Genomic DNA, 17842 nt, shown 5'->3' with positions numbered 1-17842 from the left:
ATGCCTTCACGGACGGTATCACCGACAATGTCGCCCGGTCCAGCGTCTCCAATTCTCTCACCCCTCGAAGCTGCTGAAGACCCTGCCACGAGCCCCGACCTCGTCCACTCGCTATCCCACACAAGCACCGTTCTCGCTCTCGCCGTTAGTCCACAGCACGAAACCATTTACGCCGGTACACAAGATGGTGAAATAGTAGCATGGTCTCTCGAAACATTCAGACAAGTTCGCCGTGTCCAAGCGCACAAGAGGAGCATTCTCTCCCTCTCGCTATCGCCTGATGCCTCGCTTTTGTTCTCTAGCGCTGGTGATCCCATCATCAACGTCTGGGACCCCAAGACCCTGACTCGACTCTACGAAATTTACGGTTCCTACGACGTCGGCGACATCTTCTGCACAGCGTATAGTCCTCAACACGAGACACTATACATCGGTGCACAAAACGCTACTATTCAATGGGTCGGCCTCAACGACGTTACAGCCCGCGTGTCTCCCGAATCCCAACAGCACCCCGACCGCCGAAACCACCGCTTCTTCGACTCCAAAGCTGTCGGCGGTGGCGCGAGTACACCCCGACGTAACGATGATCGATGGGGATTGATTCCTAAAGCCCATAATGTCCTCGAGATGCACGCCGGCTGCGTCAAGAACTTTGCGCACTACGGCTACGTATACTGCATGCTCATGGCCAAGGGGCCGACAGTTGACGTTGGTACTGATGATGACGTTTTGATATCCGGTGCGGGCGATGGTACAATCAAGCTTTGGAGTTTGGGGCACACGGTCGAGGATGACGAGGAGCTTGGTGGTGGTATACAAGAGATCATGACATTGGGTGTCGATGATGGCGAGTCTGTTCTGTCAATGGCGCTTGACAGCTCGTTTTTGTACGCTGGCAAGCTTGATGGCATTGTTGAGCTATGGGATCTTGATACAGCGCAGCGATTGAGAGTCATCAAAGCGCATGACTGTGATATCATGTCAATCCAAATGGGTTGGGGATATTTGTGGACTGCCGCAACTAACGGTTGGGCCAGCGTGAGTACCCCTTGATATCCGTCCTTCTTGTCGTACTGACTCTTTGTAGAAATACAGCACAACCCACTACGGAAAATACCAGCATGCCGCCTCCGGTGCTGTTCCCCAGAAATACCAGTGTCTCCTTCGATGGGAGGCTCACCAGGGCAAAGTACTTGCATCAGCTGTGACCAACTACAAAAACAAGCAGTACTTTATCACGGGCGCGAATGACGATAACATCTCTATCTGGTCCATCGACACCGACAAGTGTGGCACCAAAGAGAAGGAAGTCTCGCAGGATTCAGATAACCTCCTGCTATCATCGCTACGGGACTTCGTATCATACAAGACTGTCTCTTCCCGGCCTGAGTTTGCGGAGGATTGTCGCAAGGGAGCTACATACCTTGGTGCGCTATTCAAGCGGCTCGGCGGACACGTTGAGTTGCTTAGCACTGAGAAGCACCACAACCCAGTCGTCTACGCTCGGTTTTCTGCCAAGAAGGAGGCCGCCGAAACCCGCAAACGAATTCTCTTCTATGGTCACTATGATGTTGTCGCCGCCGATAGCCGCAAGGGAAAATGGGAGACAGATCCATTCACCATGCAGGGAACCAATGGCTACTTGTACGGTCGTGGAGTCAGCGACAATAAGGGCCCTATCATCGCTGCCCTATATGCAGTGACTGATCTGATGGAGAACCAACAGTTGGAGAACGACGTTGTCTTTTTGATTGAAGGTGAGGAAGAGTTTGGGTCGCTTGGCTTTGAAGAGGCTGTGAAGAAGAACAAGGAGCTCATTGGTGAGGTGGACTACATCCTACTCGCCAATAGTTATTGGCTCGACGACGAAGTTCCATGTCTGACTTATGGTCTTCGTGGTGTTTTACATACAACTGTCTGTGTTGATGCGCCTCGTCCAGATATCCACTCAGGTGTGGATGGCTCCTACATGATGAATGAGCCTCTCTCCGACCTGACACAGATCCTTGGCAAACTCAAGGGACCTGGCAACAAGGTGCAGATTCCCGGCTTTTACGATGGCATCCTTCCAATTACACCAGAAGAAGAGGCCCGCTACGATGATATTGCCAGGATTTTGATCCGCAGCAATCCCGAAAAGGGCCCCGAGGAGAGGCTGAAGCAGTCGCTTATGGCGCGCTGGCGCGAACCCAATCTGACACTCCACCGTTACAAGGTATCGGGTCCTGACGGCAGTCTAGTCAGCAGTCACGCCAGCTCTCACATCAGTCTTCGAGTGGTACCAGGCCAGGAGGTGGACGTGGTGATTGAAGCACTTACGAAATTCCTCGAGGAAGAATTCTCGCAGCTCGAGTCGCAAAACAAACTCACCATCAACGTGGACAACAGAGCTGAGCCGTGGCTTGGTGATCCTACCAATGCCATCTTCCAAACCTTGGAAAAGGCCATATTGGAAACGTGGGAGGACTGCTTCGAGACGTCTGCTGCATCTGGAGAAGCCACACCCGATGAAACAGGCAGCGCAGACAAGTCTAAGGAGGAAGAGATCCTTTCCGTCAAGACCAAGATGGGTAAGCCGCGCAAACCACTTTATATCCGCGAAGGTGGATCCATCCCTGCGATCCGCTTCTTAGAGAAGGAATTCGGAGCCCCAGCAGCTCATCTTCCTTGTGGGCAGTCTAGTGACTCTGCGCATTTGGATAACGAGAGGCTATGTTTGTTGAATCTCTTGAAAGCGAGAGAGATTTTTGCCAAGGTGTTTGGACGATTGTGAGAAATGATTGGGGACAGGATTTACGGTTCATGATGATGTGAGATATGGGACTTGTTTATTTAAAGTTGGAGAATAATAATGAATTAATGATACCCTTAATCTAGATGATTGAGTCTGTGCATTATGTGTTGACAGCATTGCAGAGTGGTCAGGCCATATCCTGGTTACGGTGTGAAAGCCGGACTTGGACAAGAGATGAAGTCTAGGGAGGCAACAATAACATTCTTCGGAGAATAATATATGCGAGTGTTCCTGTTAAGCCTTGTTGAACTGTAGGGCTGTGGTGATTATATGGTTCAAAATGTATCCATCCTTGCTACATGTTAGTTATATGATCGTATCTCTTCCTGTGAGGCAGAATGTTTATTTGCATCTCAACATGTTTTTTTGATCTCAATCTTACCCTACAATGCCCAGCCACATGCAAGATCCAATCAGGTTGTGCTTTGGCCGATTTATTGCTGCGCCATGGTCGATCCTGATGGGACTCACTCCACTTGGTTACATCTTGTCTATAACTTTTAAGGACTGGTGCTGACGAAAGGATCGTCCAAGTAATTAAATTAGATTTTGCTGGTGACACGCAGTGCGATTACTGCTATTCCGTCATCTTCGCTATACTATAGCCGTAGTCGGCCACTAATAATTCATTAAACCCCCCCAAAGTGTTTCTTGCTTTTTTTCCCTCTTTTTTGTTTCTTGTTTCCTTTTCTCTTTAGATACGCTCCGTCATCAACAACAACTCACTACCTAATAATCAACCAACATCACTCGCTTTTCCCCCAGTCATTCGCTTTTGTTAAGAGGTGGATTTTTTTGTCGATTTTTAATGGTGATTTGCATGATCGACCTTTTACCGATTGATTCGTCTCGTTTCGTGGCTGGATAGCTGAAACCGGATTTACCGACCGACACAACTGTTTGCTTGGTCCGTCAGCAAAGGGGTCGATTTCCAACAACAACAACCACCACTGCACTGTCACTCTTTTCCACCATCGTTAACCATCAATCGAATTAAACGTTTCTTTTCATCATGGTGTCGCGATGGTTTACATTGGCGCTTCTCCTCACACCTTCATTGGCTCTTCAGAACGATTTTAGCTTCTACCCGAAAGGTGCACAAAAATGCCTTGAGAAGAACGCTGACGACGCCTCATGCACCGGCGCCGACTCAAAGGAGCTCAATTACTGCCTGTGTGGTTTGGGCAATTACAATAATGACTTCATCCTTGGCTCAGCGCGCTGCATTGGACAAGAGTCGCCTAACGACATTGACGAGACGTACGATATGATGGTGGAGGCTTGTAACAACTCCCAGACACCAATGAAGACCTCGAAAACGGACTTTCAGCAGGCTGCCCATGATGGAGAGACGACTACGAGCGCCACAGGAACGACTGCGACTGCTTCAGCGACTGCTTCAGCGACTGCTTCAGCGACTGATACCGCTTCTACCGCGTCCGACACGGCTGCTGCTTCGACAACCGATGCTTCAAATGCAGATGCGGACACGGGACTGTCGACAGGTGCGACGATCGGTGTGGGCGTTGGTGCAGCAGCAGGAGGTGCGGCAATCGTCGGTTTAGTCATCTGGCTCTGGCTACACCGTCGCAAGAAGAACGTCGAAGAATCGCACCCAATGCTCCCCAACTACGAAACCAACAACTCACCCTACCATCCTGGAGAGCCCAAACCCGCGTGGGGCACTACACCTACGTCAGGATGGCAGACACCCGACCCCAACGCATCAGGATACTACGCACAACCGAAGCAGCACGCGGGTCCCGTCGAACTACCGCCCGACAACCTTGTAGCTGCGCCGGCTCCTATATTCGAGATGGACGGTACTTCTTCGGGAGCTGTTGAGATGCCTGGATCAACGCCTGTTGATCTTCATCACCGTGGTAGTGATGAGCTCAGCAGAGCAGGATTGGGCTCTTCAGCTGGGGATACTGCTATGGTTTCACCTCAGACACAACCTGGGACGCCGTATCGACCAAACGGAGAGATGCACCGGTAAAATGGGTTGGATTTAATGATAGAATGGGTTGGATTGGATAACTAGATTGAGGTAATGGCCTCGGAGTTTTGGGATGAGTGTATATCTATTGTACATCATCATCGGGTTGCATTTAGCGTACATATTTCAATTTCTTTCAATTTTGCCTTTTCATGGGACGTCTGTTTGGTGTGTTGGTGACGAGGGAACCCATGCGTGCTGCTCTTGCCTTGCCGCCTTTCCTTTTCCTTCCTCTTTTTCACTCCATTATTTCTCTCTTCCACCTTGCTTCTAAAGTTTTCCACCAAGTTTCATCAACGTTTATCGACTCGTCTAGAGTTGTGCTTCACAACAGCACAACTTCAACTTATACCGGGTGATTACATGACATACGAGAATGGCCCCCCGTCATATCGGATTCTCATTGGACCAGCTTATCCCATCAGCCTCATGGAAGTCACATATTTGTTGGTTCTAACCGGCCAACTGACTGTTTAGCAACCAACGAAGAAGTAACGCTGTATGCCTTGCCAGAGACGGGGCTCAGCACGTTCTGACTCCAGGCAGGGGGCAGATACCTACTTAAGACAGTTGTTTGCCCACTCGGCTGGCTGACAATCTTCTTCTTTCAAACAATTGATAGCCATTTCAGTTAAACATGGCACTCTGTGACCTTTGTTGATTCAAGGAATAGGGGTAATAGAAACGCGCGTTTTATTAAAAGCTACAGACATCTACAGACATCAACAAACTCAAAAACCATTGCCGTACTGTTCTGTAGAATGTGACTTGTGGCTAAATGTGGCTAGTGCACATTCAACGAGCCTCGGTCGGTCCCCCGCGGACTGGCCATGGGTTATCTTGTGAATGTATATATTCTCCTCATTGAGCTTCAACTGTCTTGAATCGCAGATTTAAGCAGTCATTCATCCAAGTTTCAATAACTGAACACTCGTGGCATATCCTTGATCTTTAGTAAGATGGCCGAGAAAAAGATTTTCGTCCTCATTACAGGGTAAGAAGACCCAAGCGCAGAAAAAAACTGTTGGGTGGACAGATACTGATGAGGGCAGATGTTCGCCTGGAGGCATTGGACATTCTCTCGCCAAAGAGTTTAACCGCCAAGGTCAGTTTTTACAGGAGAAGATTGAGTATTGTATCTAATGTGTTCAAGGCTGTCATGTCATTGCGACGGTGCGAAACACCGACATGATCAAGGATCTTGAGGGCCCTGGCATGAGCTGCTTCCCTCTCGAAGTCACAGACCCCAAGAGCATTGAAGCATGCAAAGAACAGGTTGCTGAATTGACCGGAGGTCGTCTTGATATCCTTGTCAATAATGCGTATGTCTCCTCTCCCACCAATTGATCCTCTAGCTAAACCTTCCAGTGGTCGAACTCATACCATCCCCGCTCTGGACATGGACCTTGACGATGTTCGCGCCACATACGAAGTCAATGTCTTCGGCCCCATGTCCATGGTTCAAATTTTTGCGCCTCTGCTCATCGAAGCACGTGGTCTCATCATCAACATTTCCAGCACATCAACCTTGGTACCCTACATCTTTGGTGCCATCTACTCCTCCTCCAAGGGCGCCATCAACGTATGGTCTCGAGCGCTTCGACTCGAGCTGAAGCCTTTCAACGTTCGTGTCATGAACGCTGTCACTGGTACCGTGCGCTCCAACATTGCCAGTCGCACCCACAGGTCTCTTCCTCAGAACTCGTTGTACAAGCCTGTCGAGGACTTCTTCCAGCAGCGCTTGACATTTAGTCAGCGCACGGCGACCATGCCAACGGAAACATATGCTAAGAAGCTAGTCACGGCCGCTTTGAAGGGTGAGGGCTACTTGGGTGGCTTGATTGGAGGAACTCCGGATTGGTACTATGCTGGTGGCATGGCAACCAAGGTGTGGATTTTGAGCTGCTTGCCTAGATGGGTGAGTGAGACTGTCATTGGAATCTTCTTTAATATTGGAAGTTTGTCCAAGAGGATCCAGGATGCGCGTCAGAAGTTGAGCTAGGCTCTTGGTGTTTGGATCAGGAATTGACTACCCAGCCTCAAAGTACCAGACAATTTGGCCGCTGGGAGCATAAGAGCCGAAATTAGTAGGTCAGATTATGCTACTTGAGTCAGTCTTCTTAGGCTGTTTATTTTGTATCTCTAAGCTTGAAGGTGAACGCTTCTGTTAGTCTACTCACTAAACCGGGTTGCTCGTTTAATACTTGTATGGTAGGCTGGGTTCAATTGACTTGTGTTCATCAAAGTGTGAAAATCTATACCATGCTAATCTATGTCTAATATAATGATTCACCATTTGACAAACACGCGATGGATGTCACCATGATCGCATCTCAAAATCATTCAGCTTTTTGTCTTCCCCTGTTAGTCGACTAATGATCGATAGTCTAAGCCCACTTTCCAAGCAGACTCATCAAGACCATACCGCAGATCAAACCAAGCATGGCGAGAGCAGTAGTCACAGGACCAGCATCGCTGAGCTCACCACCCATCATCCAATCCTGCGCCCACATCTCTACGAGACCGACCCAAACAAGGATACCAGCGGAGAACGCATCCAGAGTACCGATGGCGATGAGTGTAGAAGGATCGTTGCCGTTGAAGACGTTGAGAACGCCAATGCCAATAGCCATTCCGATAGGTGTGATGATTGCGAAACCAGAAGCGAGAACAAGCTTCTTCCAGAGAGGCACAGTGGATGTTCCGGTTCGTTCCACCGAGGGAGTGGGGGAGTGTGAGTGAGTGTGGCCTAGAGCGAGAGGCATTTGGCCGTAGCCCAGAGAGGCGATTCTTGTGCCCAGGGCGATACCTTCGAAGAGTTGGTGGAAGATGATCACGATGGACAAAGTGATGAAGAAGGAGTCGCCAGCCACAACGAGGGTGATACCAATGACTAGTAACGTTAGTCGAGCAACAATGGGGGAGCTGTGGAAAACTTACGGAGAGAGTGGAAGATGATACCAGCCTCCATAATACTAATGTTGGCCATCTCAGCCTTCTCCACAGCCTTGGGAGAGAGCGATGTAGACTCAGTGTCAGATTTCTTGCTCGCCTGCCATCGCATGGCGCGATGGACAATGAACTCGATTAAAAAGGAGATGAAGAGGCCGGCCATCACGATAGCGGCAGTGGTAGCTTCGTAAAGGAGTTCGCCGAGACATTCGTTGCCAAACATCATTTGTGCGTGGGTGAATAACTGGATCATGTTAGTTATTGCTTTTCACAACAGTGAAGGAGTCATACGTGGACAAAGGCAGTAGAGATGATAACTCCAGTACCGAATTGCTTGAGAATAGTGAGGATGATGTTGGATTGTACGGGTGTGAAGCGCGACAGCAGGATGGGACCGTAAACACCGAGGGATGAAGCGACAAGGACGACAAAGAGCATGCCGATTCGAATGCCGATCTTATAGTCTCTGTCGGTACGGGTGCATGATCGTGAACCACCTTCTGAGCCGTGGCTACCGCCGACGCAGTGTCTATAGAGTGTTAGTGATGCGGGGAGTGACGAGAAGGGAGAGAGACGAACTCTACACCGGCGTGGAAATGGCAGTGTTCCTCGTCGGGGCTTGCTTCTCCAGACTCGACGTCCTCAGCGGCTAGGATGGGCGCTTCACCATCGTCCGACATGCAGTACCTAAACAGTCAGCCTGGCTCATTGTATTGGTAGTAAGTACCTACGTCTCTTCGCCATGGCTGTGGCAGCTGGTGAGCTGAGCTGGATACTCCTCCGTGTTAGTGATGGTGGTCTGGACGTAGTACTCTGAAGAGCTAGGACCCATGCAGTACCTGTTTCTAGTATTAATTCTGAGATCCCTTGGAGTTAAAAGGCAGCGACTTACAGAGATGCCTCGTGCATGTGGCAGTTGGACACGGCAGTGATCTCTTCGGCCTTTGCAGAGCCAGTCTCTTTGGCGGCTGTTTGGGTCGGACTGGCGTTTTCGCCTAGGACTTGGACTTCTCCGCCACTGGGGTTCATGCAGTATCTAGACCAAGTCAGTCATAATGGCGCTGGGAAAGAGTGATGGGCGACGCACGTGTCTGAACCATGATTGTGGCAGTCAGTGTACGAAGATGGAGGATCTTGAGTAGCTGTGGCCTCCGAATCTGCGACGATCTGATACTCATCCGAACCAGCCATACAGAACCTGCCTTTGTTAGCATGGAAGGTGTATCAGAGTAACTGAGGTATAGACGGTCTTACTGGGTAGGCCCATGCATATGACAACCCGTCAAAGACTCAAAGTTCATGCCCGTCTTTGTCGCTTGTCTCTTGACAGCAGCCCCAGGAGCAGTCGCCGAGACAGCTACGACGAAAAGAAGAGCACCGGCGAGGACAGTGGCCTTACGGCTCTCGAAGAAAGTCTTGACACGAGTCATGGTGGGCGTTGATGTCGACGATGGCATGCAGCTGTGACTGATCAAGGGGGAGGCTTGGAGGATGACAGAGTATTATGTACTCCTCATGGTGCTGTGAATCAAGTAGGCACAGTAGTAAGTAAGAAATCATATCCGCGTGGGGGGAAAAAGAATTAATCGGCCGAGGTGAGCTGAGCGAACATCAAGGTCCTCGTTTGTCAGTGAAACTCTTGTTCGGCTGCTTGGCAGGCTTGTGAACCGTGGGGCCGATGACCTGGATAGCCCTTCTCTGGGCCAAAGAATCCAATAAATATTACATATAGAAGAGTCTGCAGTAAATGCAACGAATGTAAACCCTGATCGGCCAACCCAGGTAGCTAAGCCAAGACGGTTGATCCGGAGGATGAGCTGCATCGACGACGAGATCCGATTCGACACTAGCAGAAACGAACCAAAGCAAGCTTATAAACAAGGTTGGAACGGTCGTATGCAGTTGTTTGTTCTCTCTTCCAGGTACTCGACCCTTGTTGTCTGACATGATCACTCTCCACTTGGTTGATGAGTGTCGGTGGTGAGAACCTTGATGGACACAACACCACCACCGCGACCCGCACGAGTGAGAGATTTTCTAGACGGTTTATTTCGGGCTTATTCTACTGGATAGAGATGTTGTTAGGTGAATATGTCAGTGGCGAGTAGTGTGGATGTAGGGTACGGGAGAAAACAAGGTTATGTTTATGGATAATTTGAGTGCGACGGGGCTGTCCATGTGAGAGTCTCGTGGGTGCTATATGGTTGTGAAACCTACGTGTAGATGAATTGCGAAACAATGTTTGGGTGAGGCTCAGCTGTCAATTATTACCGAGACGGATCTTGTTGCAGTAAATTGTCTTGTAATACTAGACTCATATCCTGGTGACTCAATCGAGCATCACCATTCAAGAACAGGGACACACGACAACGTTCAAAGCATGTCAAATAAAGTCATAATTAAAGATCATCCATCTATAGTTGATCTAGTACATAATAGAAACAAAATTGTGCATCAAATCGTGTCTTTTCTATCCTCCACTGCGTTGCGTCCAGGAAGCCGACACATAAGACCATCCTAGATTCTCCAATCTAAGGCTCAAGATACTTTACAGAGCAAGGACAGCAGCGGCGACAAGTCCTGCGAGAGGAATCATCTGAACACCTGCAGCGTTGTCGGTGACAGCGGCAGAGTCGCTCTCGGTGGCAGAGGCTGAGTCAGAGGCAGTGGCCGCAGTAGCTGCAGCGGTAGCAGGACCGTCGCAATGCCCTGGAACACCAGTTAATGAAAGTACAAGAGGATAGCAACGAAGAATACATACAGTGGTCGCCGTGCGGCTCACAGCCGATTGACTCTGTGGGCGAAGGAGAGAGAGACTTGGTCGCACCAGCAGAGTGGGTGTGGTCCTCATCGTCGTGGTCATGGTCGTCGTGGTCGTGATCATCGGTAGCCTTGGCCTCGGAACCAGTCTTGGCAGCCTCGCAGTGCCAGTGGTCACCATGAGGTTCGCAACCGGTAGACTCGGTGGGAGAAGGAGCAAGAGACCCTGTTCCAGTGGTATCGTGGTCATGATCATGGTCGTCATCGTGCTCAGCGTCGGTGGTAGCCTTGGCCTCAGTCGCAAGAGTGGACCTGGCACCGTCGCAGTGCCCTAGATCACTAAATTAGGTACTAATCCAAGGAAACAATTGGGAAAGGAAACATACAGTGGTCTCCGTGAGGCTCACATCCGACAGACTCGGTAGGAGAGGGAGCAAGAGTCTCCTGGGCAAAGATGGCGGGGAAGAAGCCGAGAAGGGCGACAGCGAAAGTGGTGGTCTTCATCTTGGGTGGTTATGTTTGTAAGAAACGAGTGTTTACAACAGACCCAGAGTTGAAGAAGATGAAGATGAGGGAAAAGAAAATGCAAGGGAGTGGAATTTATAAACAATTGTTGCGGCGCGTGCCTGAACAGATTAGGTAGGCTGTATGTCTGCCAAGTAAAACAGAGAGCTTACCAGTGATGGGCAGGTCAAGACTAGAAGAGGCGGACAGGGATTAGGAGATCAAGTACTACGGGGACATGAATTAACCTTGAATGTTAGCTTATATGAAGTGTCGAGATGATTTATGAGGGTGGGTATTGGTGTTGATGGCACTTGGAGAGGGACTCAAGGTCTTGAAGAAGAGTATTGACTCTACTCATTCTACTAGATTAGTTATTCTGAATGATATATCGATGAATATTGTAACTATTGTCTTGTCTCAAAAAGTCAATTCGTTTGTCGTGTCTTGTCCTTTGTCTAAAGTTGATCCATGGATGTTGCTTGGCATGTCCATCAAGGTCCTCACCTTAAAAACTGGAGCCTCCTCCACTGAGGCTCCACTACTATCAAATTCCATCAGCCCTTGCTTGGTCTGGTCCTGCCTGTCGGCGTAGTCTGACTTTATCCACAACACTACCACGGAGAAGGAAACAAAATAGGAAGCTTTAATCCCTGGACTACAAAATAAAAAGGTTCCTTAAATGATTGGATATCCTCTGAATATTACATCTAATCGTTGACTTGGTGGACTACCTTGCCACTATTGGATCTGTCTGCCTCATTCACCGACATCCTCTCCTTTCAGCTGAGTCTCAACCATGAGATTACGCTTCATCGCCCTGACAGGGCTCCTTTTCGGACCATTATCCACCACTGCAGACCAGAGCATCAAGGTTGATGACGTCGCAAAATTCGACTTTGCCTCTATTCCCAACCTGGTTTGTCTCTCAGTCCTTCTCATCTTCAGCTTGACGCTACTACGAAGGACCATGTCACCACGAAACGGTCAACTAACCCTTCGACATTCACAGCCTGGCTCCCTGGATAATACTGTTGTTTCTCTGGATCAAATCTCTGGTGCACCAAACACACCTCGCCATGCCGACGCCTACAAGAAGTTGAACAAGGCTATGGCGAGAGGATGGGGGAACTGGAATGCCCACCATCCGAGGCACCGACTCTTGGATGCCTTATATGGATATAACAGATACTATGAGCGACAGAAACTTGAGCTCGATCGACTACAAGGGCTTTATAAACACGTTTCGAGAGCTCAAAAGTCTGTAAGTCAATTCTCACCTGCTGGTAGGTCAGATACTAACCCTAGTATAGTTACTAGAACACTCAGTTGAATACTCCAAGAAGTTCACCCGAATTGATAATCTTCTCAAGAAGAATCAAGAACTTTGTAATGATATCGTACAGCATGCAATGAACTTCTACAACATTGGACAAGATGAACTAGACAAGCACATGAATGGTCTTGAAGCATCGGGAAGATTTGCCGACAAAATTTCAGTCTCTCAATCTTTGAAACACTATGTTCGTGACTGGACCGAGACAGGCGAATCTGAGAGGAAAGAGACATTTTCATGTCTGACCAATACGCTAGAGAGCTTGTTCCCCGAAAGAGAAGGGGATAAGCCTGTGAAAGTCCTTATTCCTGGTGCCGGTCTAGGAAGATTGGGACATGATATTGCAAGACTTGGGGGTATGCTGAATATCTCACAATCTCTATGCTTCTCTTGCTAACCATGATAGGTTTCGATGTGACCATCAACGAATGGTCCATGTATATGAATGTAGCATATCGCTTCCTCGAAGCTAACCGTTCTCAAAACTCACACTCCTTTCACCCTTTCGTCGATAGTTGGTCTCACCACGCCACCCAGTCCAACATGGTTCGCCCTCTATCTTTTCCCGACGTATCCCTCAATTCTACATCCGTAGTCTTAATCGAAGGCGATTTCACAGCTGTTTTCTCCACACCAGGTGAATACGATGTTGTAGTCACGTACTTCTTCATCGACACAGCACGCAACCTAATGAGTTACCTTGACACGATCAAAAAGGTTCTGAAACCAGGTGGTCACTGGATCAACCTGGGGCCGTTGCTTTATGGAACCGGGCCGTTTGTGCAGTTGAGTTTGGAGGAGGTTTTGGTGGTTAGTGAAGCTTTGGGTTTCGAGTTTCTTGAAACAGATGAGAGTTGTGGAAAGAAGACGTTTGAGGAAAGAACAATAAGGTCAATGGAGGCGGCGTATGGGTTTGATGACAGGGCTTTGACAAAGAGCGCATATAATGCGCAGTTTTGGGTGGCGAGGAGGTCTATGAAGCCTTAGATGGATATTACTGCCGATGGATCGTTCCAATTACCATGACATCTCGCTGAATGTCTTGCAGCATCGCGGGGATATTAAGAGATAGCCGGTCAAATTACCGAATCAACGGCTCGGGAATAGGTATAAGAACAAAATATCATCGGAAACCCCAAACCGGATACCTTGGCAATGGTATTTCGCACATCTCCCCGCATTGGCGGAACTTTTCCGATACAGTATTTGGTCGAGTCCTTATCCGAAACTGAGGGGCAAGTCGCTTTTCCGTCTCGCGATGCGACGACCTTGACCAAAGTGGAGTCCATGATATCCGTCAATAGCAAAGATATATATCTCCTCAACTACTAGTCACAACTATGCCTTTTCCCTCTGAAGACTATAACAAATTATTAACCAAAATGACTATCAGACACGATTCAAATGCTGTTGAGGCATCCAAGCCTGCTTTCCAGCAGCCTTCTCAGGCCAAGATGTTCACTCTTGATGAGATGATCAGACGACGCGCTGCAGAATTAGGAGATGCAACCTTAATAGGAGCGCCAGAAACTGGCGTTGATGATTTTAAGGAGCACAGCGCTATCGATTTAGATAGATATGCTGATGCGGCTGTTGCAAAATTCCAGAGCATTGGTCTCAAGCCTGTGGTAAGCACTATTCCTAACCTCCAAAAGACGATGTCCTGACAATTCAGGATTCAACACTTGAAAAAGCACCCGTAGTTGGAATGCTTGGCCAATCCGGTATTCACATTGTTGTTCAAATCATCGCATTAAATCGTCTTGGATACTCAGCGTTTCTCATCTCAACACGTTTGGCTTGCCCTGCCATCACTCAGCTTCTCGACCTGGCAAGTTGCAACGTCATTCTAACAACGCCAACTTTCCACCCCGTTCTTGAACAAGTTCAACAAAACCGCCAACTAGAGATACTGCCCATGTTGCAAAATGCAGACTTGTACAGGCAGGATGCACCACGCTTCTTACGAGATTACAACCCCGAAACCGAGTCACGAAAGGTAGCAGTTATCATTCACTCTTCCGGCTCAACAGGACTACCCAAGCCAATCTACCTCACCAACTCAAGTTGCATTGGTGCTTTTGCTGTGCATATGAACATGCGTGGTTTCCTCACATCACCTTTCTTCCACAGCCATGGTTTCTACGAGGTGTTCCGATCAATTTACTCAGGCAAGCAGATTTACCTCACAAACTATGGTCTCCCTATTACAAGAGAATCTGTTATGGCGCAGCTCAAAGCAACCAAGCCTGAGATCTTCCATTGCGTGCCTTATGTCATCAAGCTGCTCGCTGAGAGCGAAGAGGGAATAAGGATGCTGGCGGATATGAAGGTTGTTCTTTATGCGGGAAGTGGATGTCCGGATGATCTTGGTGATCGTCTTGTTGAAGCGGGTGTTAACCTTTGTGGTAACTACGGAGCGTGAGTAAATCAAACTCTCGGAACGTGCTTTTGCTAATAGCTTGTAGGACTGAGACCGGCAGACTTGCTACTTCTCAACGCCCAGAAGGTGACAAGGCGTGGAACTATATCCGAATTCTACCCCCAGCTGAACCATACACCATTTTCGACGAAGTTGCCCCTGGTTTGTTTGAGTGTGTAGCACTAGATGGACTTCCATCAAAGAGTACCACCAACTCTGACAACCCACCTGGATCATTCCGCACACGCGATCTCTTCACGCAACACCCCACAAGACCGACACTATGGAAATTCGCCTGCCGATTGGATGACCGATTTACTCTCATCAACGGCGAAAAGGTCCTTCCCATTCCAATTGAGGGTCGTATTCGCCAAGAGGAAATTGTCAAGGAAGCTATTGTATTCGGAGATGGCAGGACATATCCTGGTATCTTGATCGTCAAGGCTGATCGTGTCGCCGATATGTCTGATGATGAGTACCTCGACGCCATCTGGCCTTCAGTTGAAGACGCCAACTCGCGGGCAGAGTCTTTCTCGAGAATTCCTAAGGAACTGGTGGTCATTGTACCTGCTGAGGTATCTTACCCTCGAACTGATAAGGGTACTTTCATTCGAGTTCCTACATACCGCCAGTTCGAAAACGAAATCGAGGCTGCGTATAGTCGATACGAAGGCCAGGATGATCAAGCTGGCTCATTGACTATCGAGGGCAAAGAGTTGGAAGACTACCTTCTCGAACAACTCAAGGTCAAATGCGGCGTGGAACTCGAATCCTCAGAGGCAGACTTCTTCGCTTCGGGCGTTGATAGTCTACAATGCATCCAGATGTGGAGTCTCATCAAGCGCGAGATTGACCTCGGTGGCAACCAATCCGAACTCGGACAGAATGTTCTCTACGAAACGGGTAACGTCAAGCTGCTTGCTAGTCACCTCGAGAGACTAAGGAGTGGTGCTGGTGATGAGACGAAAGATCAGTTGAAGATTATGGAGGACTTGGTTGAGAAGTACTCTTCTTTTAGACCTCACGTCGCCGGATCTGCGCCTCAGCCTCAGAAGGAGCTTGTGGTAAGTTTGAGACTGACAATTATAAACATGTGAAGCTAATCTGTTTAGTTACTTACTGGTGTTACTGGTGCATTGGGTGCTCATGCACTTGCTCAGCTAACAGCCCAACCTCATGTTGGAGCTGTATGGGCCTTGATCCGGGCGCCTAGTGACCACGCAGCCACCGAGAGACTGGACAAGTCTCTCGAAGCCCGTGGTCTGTCACTGGATGATGAGCAACGTGGTAAAGTGCTCGCATTGCCTTGCGACCTCAGTCGTCCAGATCTTGGCCTGAGCGAATCCAATCTGGCCGAACTACAGAACAAGCTTACGACCATCATCCACAGTGCATGGGCCGTAAACTTCAATATCTCGGTTCAGAGCTTCGAAGACCAACACATCAAGGCTGTTCACAACCTTATACAACTAAGTCTATCTGTTCAAACACCTCAACCTGCTCGCTTCTTCTTCTGCTCTTCTGTTTCGTCGGCGGGAGGGACACCCAGACCGGGCCAAGTCCTCGAAACACTTGTTCCGTCGCCGGCACATGCGCAACACACCGGGTATGCGAGATCGAAGTACGTTGCTGAGCATATTACGGGTAATGCGTGCAAGGCAGGAGCAGTAGCGAGAGTTTTGAGACTGGGACAGCTGGTGGGAGACACCAAGGTCGGGGAGTGGAATACTACCGAGGGCATTCCTTTGATGATTCAGACTGCTGTTACACTTGGTGCTCTGCCGGCGCTAAACGAGGTAAGCTTCACACTGAGACAACACTGAAACTGTGACTGACATGTGTTAGGAAATGACTTGGCTACCGGTAGACCTTGCAGCATCGGCAATCCTTGACCTGTCCAACCTAGCCGCTACCCCGACCACAAACCGTTCCTCCAGAGCGGATCTGGTCTACCACATCCTCAATCCTATCCGATTCCACTGGGCGAACCAAATGCTTCCGTCCATGAGGGAAGCAGGCTTCAAGTTCGAAACCCTTCCCACAAGCGAATGGATGCAACGTCTACGCGACTCTGATAGAGATCCTTCCAAGAACCCCCCCATCAAGCTTCTGGATTGGTTCGAGAGTAAATACGGAAACAAGGCGTCTACGAAGGCGGAGACTGGACCTCTTGATTATCTCACAGACTTGTCAAGGGAGGATAGTGTCACGTTGAGGAACGTGCCGGATGTAACAGACGTGGGATATGTGAACATGGTGCTCGGTCGGTTGCAGAAGCGTTGGGAACAGGCATCTACGTAGGGGATCTGATAGAAGAAGTACGTAGACTTGTAACTTTGTTCCAACTTGGATTGGCGTTTGTGCTGTTTGTTCCTAGCACGTTTAAGACATTACAACATCATAACCCCGAAGTCGATCGTTCGCCCAGTCATGTATGCAGATGTAAGACTCGCTCATCATAGAGAATCCATATGAATCAGGGGGTGTCCAAAGCCACAGATTTATGGACTAGGCGGGCCGCGGCTGAGAGATCTAAGACACGGCACAGGATTAAGGATCTACATTGCATTTGATCGTTGTCTCGGAAGTCGGGGAACACGCCGGCATTATCGAGGCAAGGTTACGCAAGCTGCGGGGGTTCTGCGACATCTGAGCCGGCCAATAGTGGAGGAAACCCTTGAGTTTCGACACGCTTGTGTTCTCGAGCCGTGATATAGTAACTGCAGGATTTCTGTTTGGGACAAGGGATACAGAGACATGCCGCTCATGTAAGACAAACCGAGTGCTTCTGAACGTCAATGACACTCATATAATCACACTTTTGTATTGCCTTAAAACAGATATGGCCTTGGTCTCAACATGCACGAAGACTTTTTAGAAAGTCATGTCGGAGACCAAGGACAGCACTCTGCAATGTTCCGTCTCACCCGCCTCTGTGTATGTCTTAATATCTCCAAAGCAAGGAGTTCTATCTGGTGGACTGAGAAGATATGGGTAGAGTTCTCAGGCTGTGCTACGTCCCCCTCTTTGACTGTCTCAGCTACGACTATCAACACCGCGATGCCATTTCCGTCC

The 17842-nt window shown here is 49.0% G+C and overlaps 7 protein-coding genes across 7 annotated transcripts; 5 read left to right on the top strand and 2 right to left on the bottom strand.

The window, feature by feature from the left end:
* EDB82DRAFT_421966 (uncharacterized protein) lies at positions 1–2773 on the top strand (the record flags this gene model as incomplete). The annotated part of the gene is made up of 2 exons (XM_025730750.1): positions 1–1038; positions 1088–2773. The coding sequence occupies 2 exons, from the start codon at positions 1–3 to the stop codon at positions 2771–2773; spliced, it is 2724 nt and encodes a 907-aa protein (XP_025589844.1).
* Positions 2774–3806: 1033 nt separating this feature from the next.
* Positions 3807–4793, top strand: EDB82DRAFT_520295 (uncharacterized protein; the record flags this gene model as incomplete). Its single annotated transcript, XM_025730751.1, has 1 exon — positions 3807–4793. One exon carries the CDS (start codon positions 3807–3809, stop codon positions 4791–4793), a length of 987 nt encoding a protein of 328 aa, XP_025589845.1.
* Positions 4794–5633: 840 nt separating this feature from the next.
* On the top strand, positions 5634–7035 carry EDB82DRAFT_456598 (uncharacterized protein). Its single transcript, XM_025730752.2, has 4 exons — positions 5634–5787; positions 5846–5898; positions 5947–6115; positions 6162–7035. Exons 1-4 carry the CDS (start codon positions 5753–5755, stop codon positions 6793–6795), a joined length of 891 nt encoding a protein of 296 aa, XP_025589846.1. The 5' UTR covers positions 5634–5752; the 3' UTR covers positions 6796–7035.
* A 31-nt stretch (positions 7036–7066) lies between these two features.
* On the bottom strand, positions 7067–9379 carry EDB82DRAFT_45251 (uncharacterized protein). The gene is made up of 8 exons (XM_025730753.2): positions 9000–9379; positions 8833–8943; positions 8638–8781; positions 8477–8584; positions 8325–8432; positions 8037–8274; positions 7734–7989; positions 7067–7686 (listed from the first exon to the last, which is right to left on the bottom strand). The coding sequence occupies exons 1-8, from the start codon at positions 9200–9202 to the stop codon at positions 7181–7183; spliced, it is 1674 nt and encodes a 557-aa protein (XP_025589847.2). The 5' UTR covers positions 9203–9379; the 3' UTR covers positions 7067–7180.
* Positions 9380–10123: 744 nt separating this feature from the next.
* On the bottom strand, positions 10124–11462 carry EDB82DRAFT_486430 (uncharacterized protein). The gene is made up of 4 exons (XM_025730755.2): positions 11183–11462; positions 10892–11131; positions 10507–10836; positions 10124–10454 (listed from the first exon to the last, which is right to left on the bottom strand). Exons 2-4 carry the CDS (start codon positions 11007–11009, stop codon positions 10294–10296), a joined length of 609 nt encoding a protein of 202 aa, XP_025589848.1. The 5' UTR covers positions 11010–11131; positions 11183–11462; the 3' UTR covers positions 10124–10293.
* Positions 11463–11572: 110 nt separating this feature from the next.
* On the top strand, positions 11573–13682 carry EDB82DRAFT_486428 (N2227-like protein-domain-containing protein). Its single transcript, XM_025730756.2, has 3 exons — positions 11573–12273; positions 12323–12701; positions 12752–13682. Exons 1-3 carry the CDS (start codon positions 11809–11811, stop codon positions 13330–13332), a joined length of 1425 nt encoding a protein of 474 aa, XP_025589849.1. The 5' UTR covers positions 11573–11808; the 3' UTR covers positions 13333–13682.
* Positions 13683–13727: 45 nt separating this feature from the next.
* Positions 13728–17068, top strand: EDB82DRAFT_520290 (uncharacterized protein; the record flags this gene model as incomplete). The annotated part of the gene is made up of 5 exons (XM_025730757.1): positions 13728–13973; positions 14021–14766; positions 14814–15831; positions 15880–16563; positions 16613–17068. The coding sequence occupies 5 exons, from the start codon at positions 13728–13730 to the stop codon at positions 17066–17068; spliced, it is 3150 nt and encodes a 1049-aa protein (XP_025589850.1).
* Positions 17069–17842: the final 774 nt, after the last annotated feature.

This window comes from Fusarium venenatum (genome assembly GCF_020744135.1).
Source record: "Fusarium venenatum strain MPI-CAGE-CH-0201 chromosome Unknown EDB82scaffold_1, whole genome shotgun sequence".
NCBI lineage: Eukaryota > Fungi > Ascomycota > Sordariomycetes > Hypocreales > Nectriaceae > Fusarium > Fusarium venenatum.
This window is presented reverse-complemented; position numbering and strand designations above follow the sequence as displayed.

Excerpts from the sequence above, each read along its gene's own strand:
- EDB82DRAFT_486428 (XM_025730756.2), top strand. The coding sequence starts at position 11,809 with ATGAGATTACGCTTCATCGCCCTGACAGGGCTCCTTTTCGGACCATTA. Across the intron at positions 12,274-12,322 it reads TTTCGAGAGCTCAAAAGTCT|TTACTAGAACACTCAGTTGA; the intron begins GTAAGTCAATTC and ends ACCCTAGTATAG. Across the intron at positions 12,702-12,751 it reads TGATATTGCAAGACTTGGGG|GTTTCGATGTGACCATCAAC; the intron begins GTATGCTGAATA and ends TAACCATGATAG.
- EDB82DRAFT_486430 (XM_025730755.2), bottom strand. The coding sequence starts at position 11,009 with ATGAAGACCACCACTTTCGCTGTCGCCCTTCTCGGCTTCTTCCCCGCC. Across the intron at positions 10,837-10,891 it reads TGAGCCTCACGGAGACCACT|GGCACTGCGACGGTGCCAGG; the intron begins GTATGTTTCCTT and ends TTAGTGATCTAG. Across the intron at positions 10,455-10,506 it reads TGAGCCGCACGGCGACCACT|GGCATTGCGACGGTCCTGCT; the intron begins GTATGTATTCTT and ends CTGGTGTTCCAG.
- EDB82DRAFT_456598 (XM_025730752.2), top strand. The coding sequence starts at position 5,753 with ATGGCCGAGAAAAAGATTTTCGTCCTCATTACAGG. Across the intron at positions 5,899-5,946 it reads CAAAGAGTTTAACCGCCAAG|GCTGTCATGTCATTGCGACG; the intron begins GTCAGTTTTTAC and ends AATGTGTTCAAG. Across the intron at positions 6,116-6,161 it reads GATATCCTTGTCAATAATGC|TGGTCGAACTCATACCATCC; the intron begins GTATGTCTCCTC and ends TAAACCTTCCAG.
- EDB82DRAFT_45251 (XM_025730753.2), bottom strand. The coding sequence starts at position 9,202 with ATGCCATCGTCGACATCAACGCCCACCATGACTCGTGTCAAGACTTTC. Across the intron at positions 8,782-8,832 it reads CACAATCATGGTTCAGACAC|ATACTGCATGAACCCCAGTG; the intron begins GTGCGTCGCCCA and ends GACTTGGTCTAG. Across the intron at positions 7,687-7,733 it reads TATCATCTTCCACTCTCTCC|TCATTGGTATCACCCTCGTT; the intron begins GTAAGTTTTCCA and ends TAACGTTACTAG.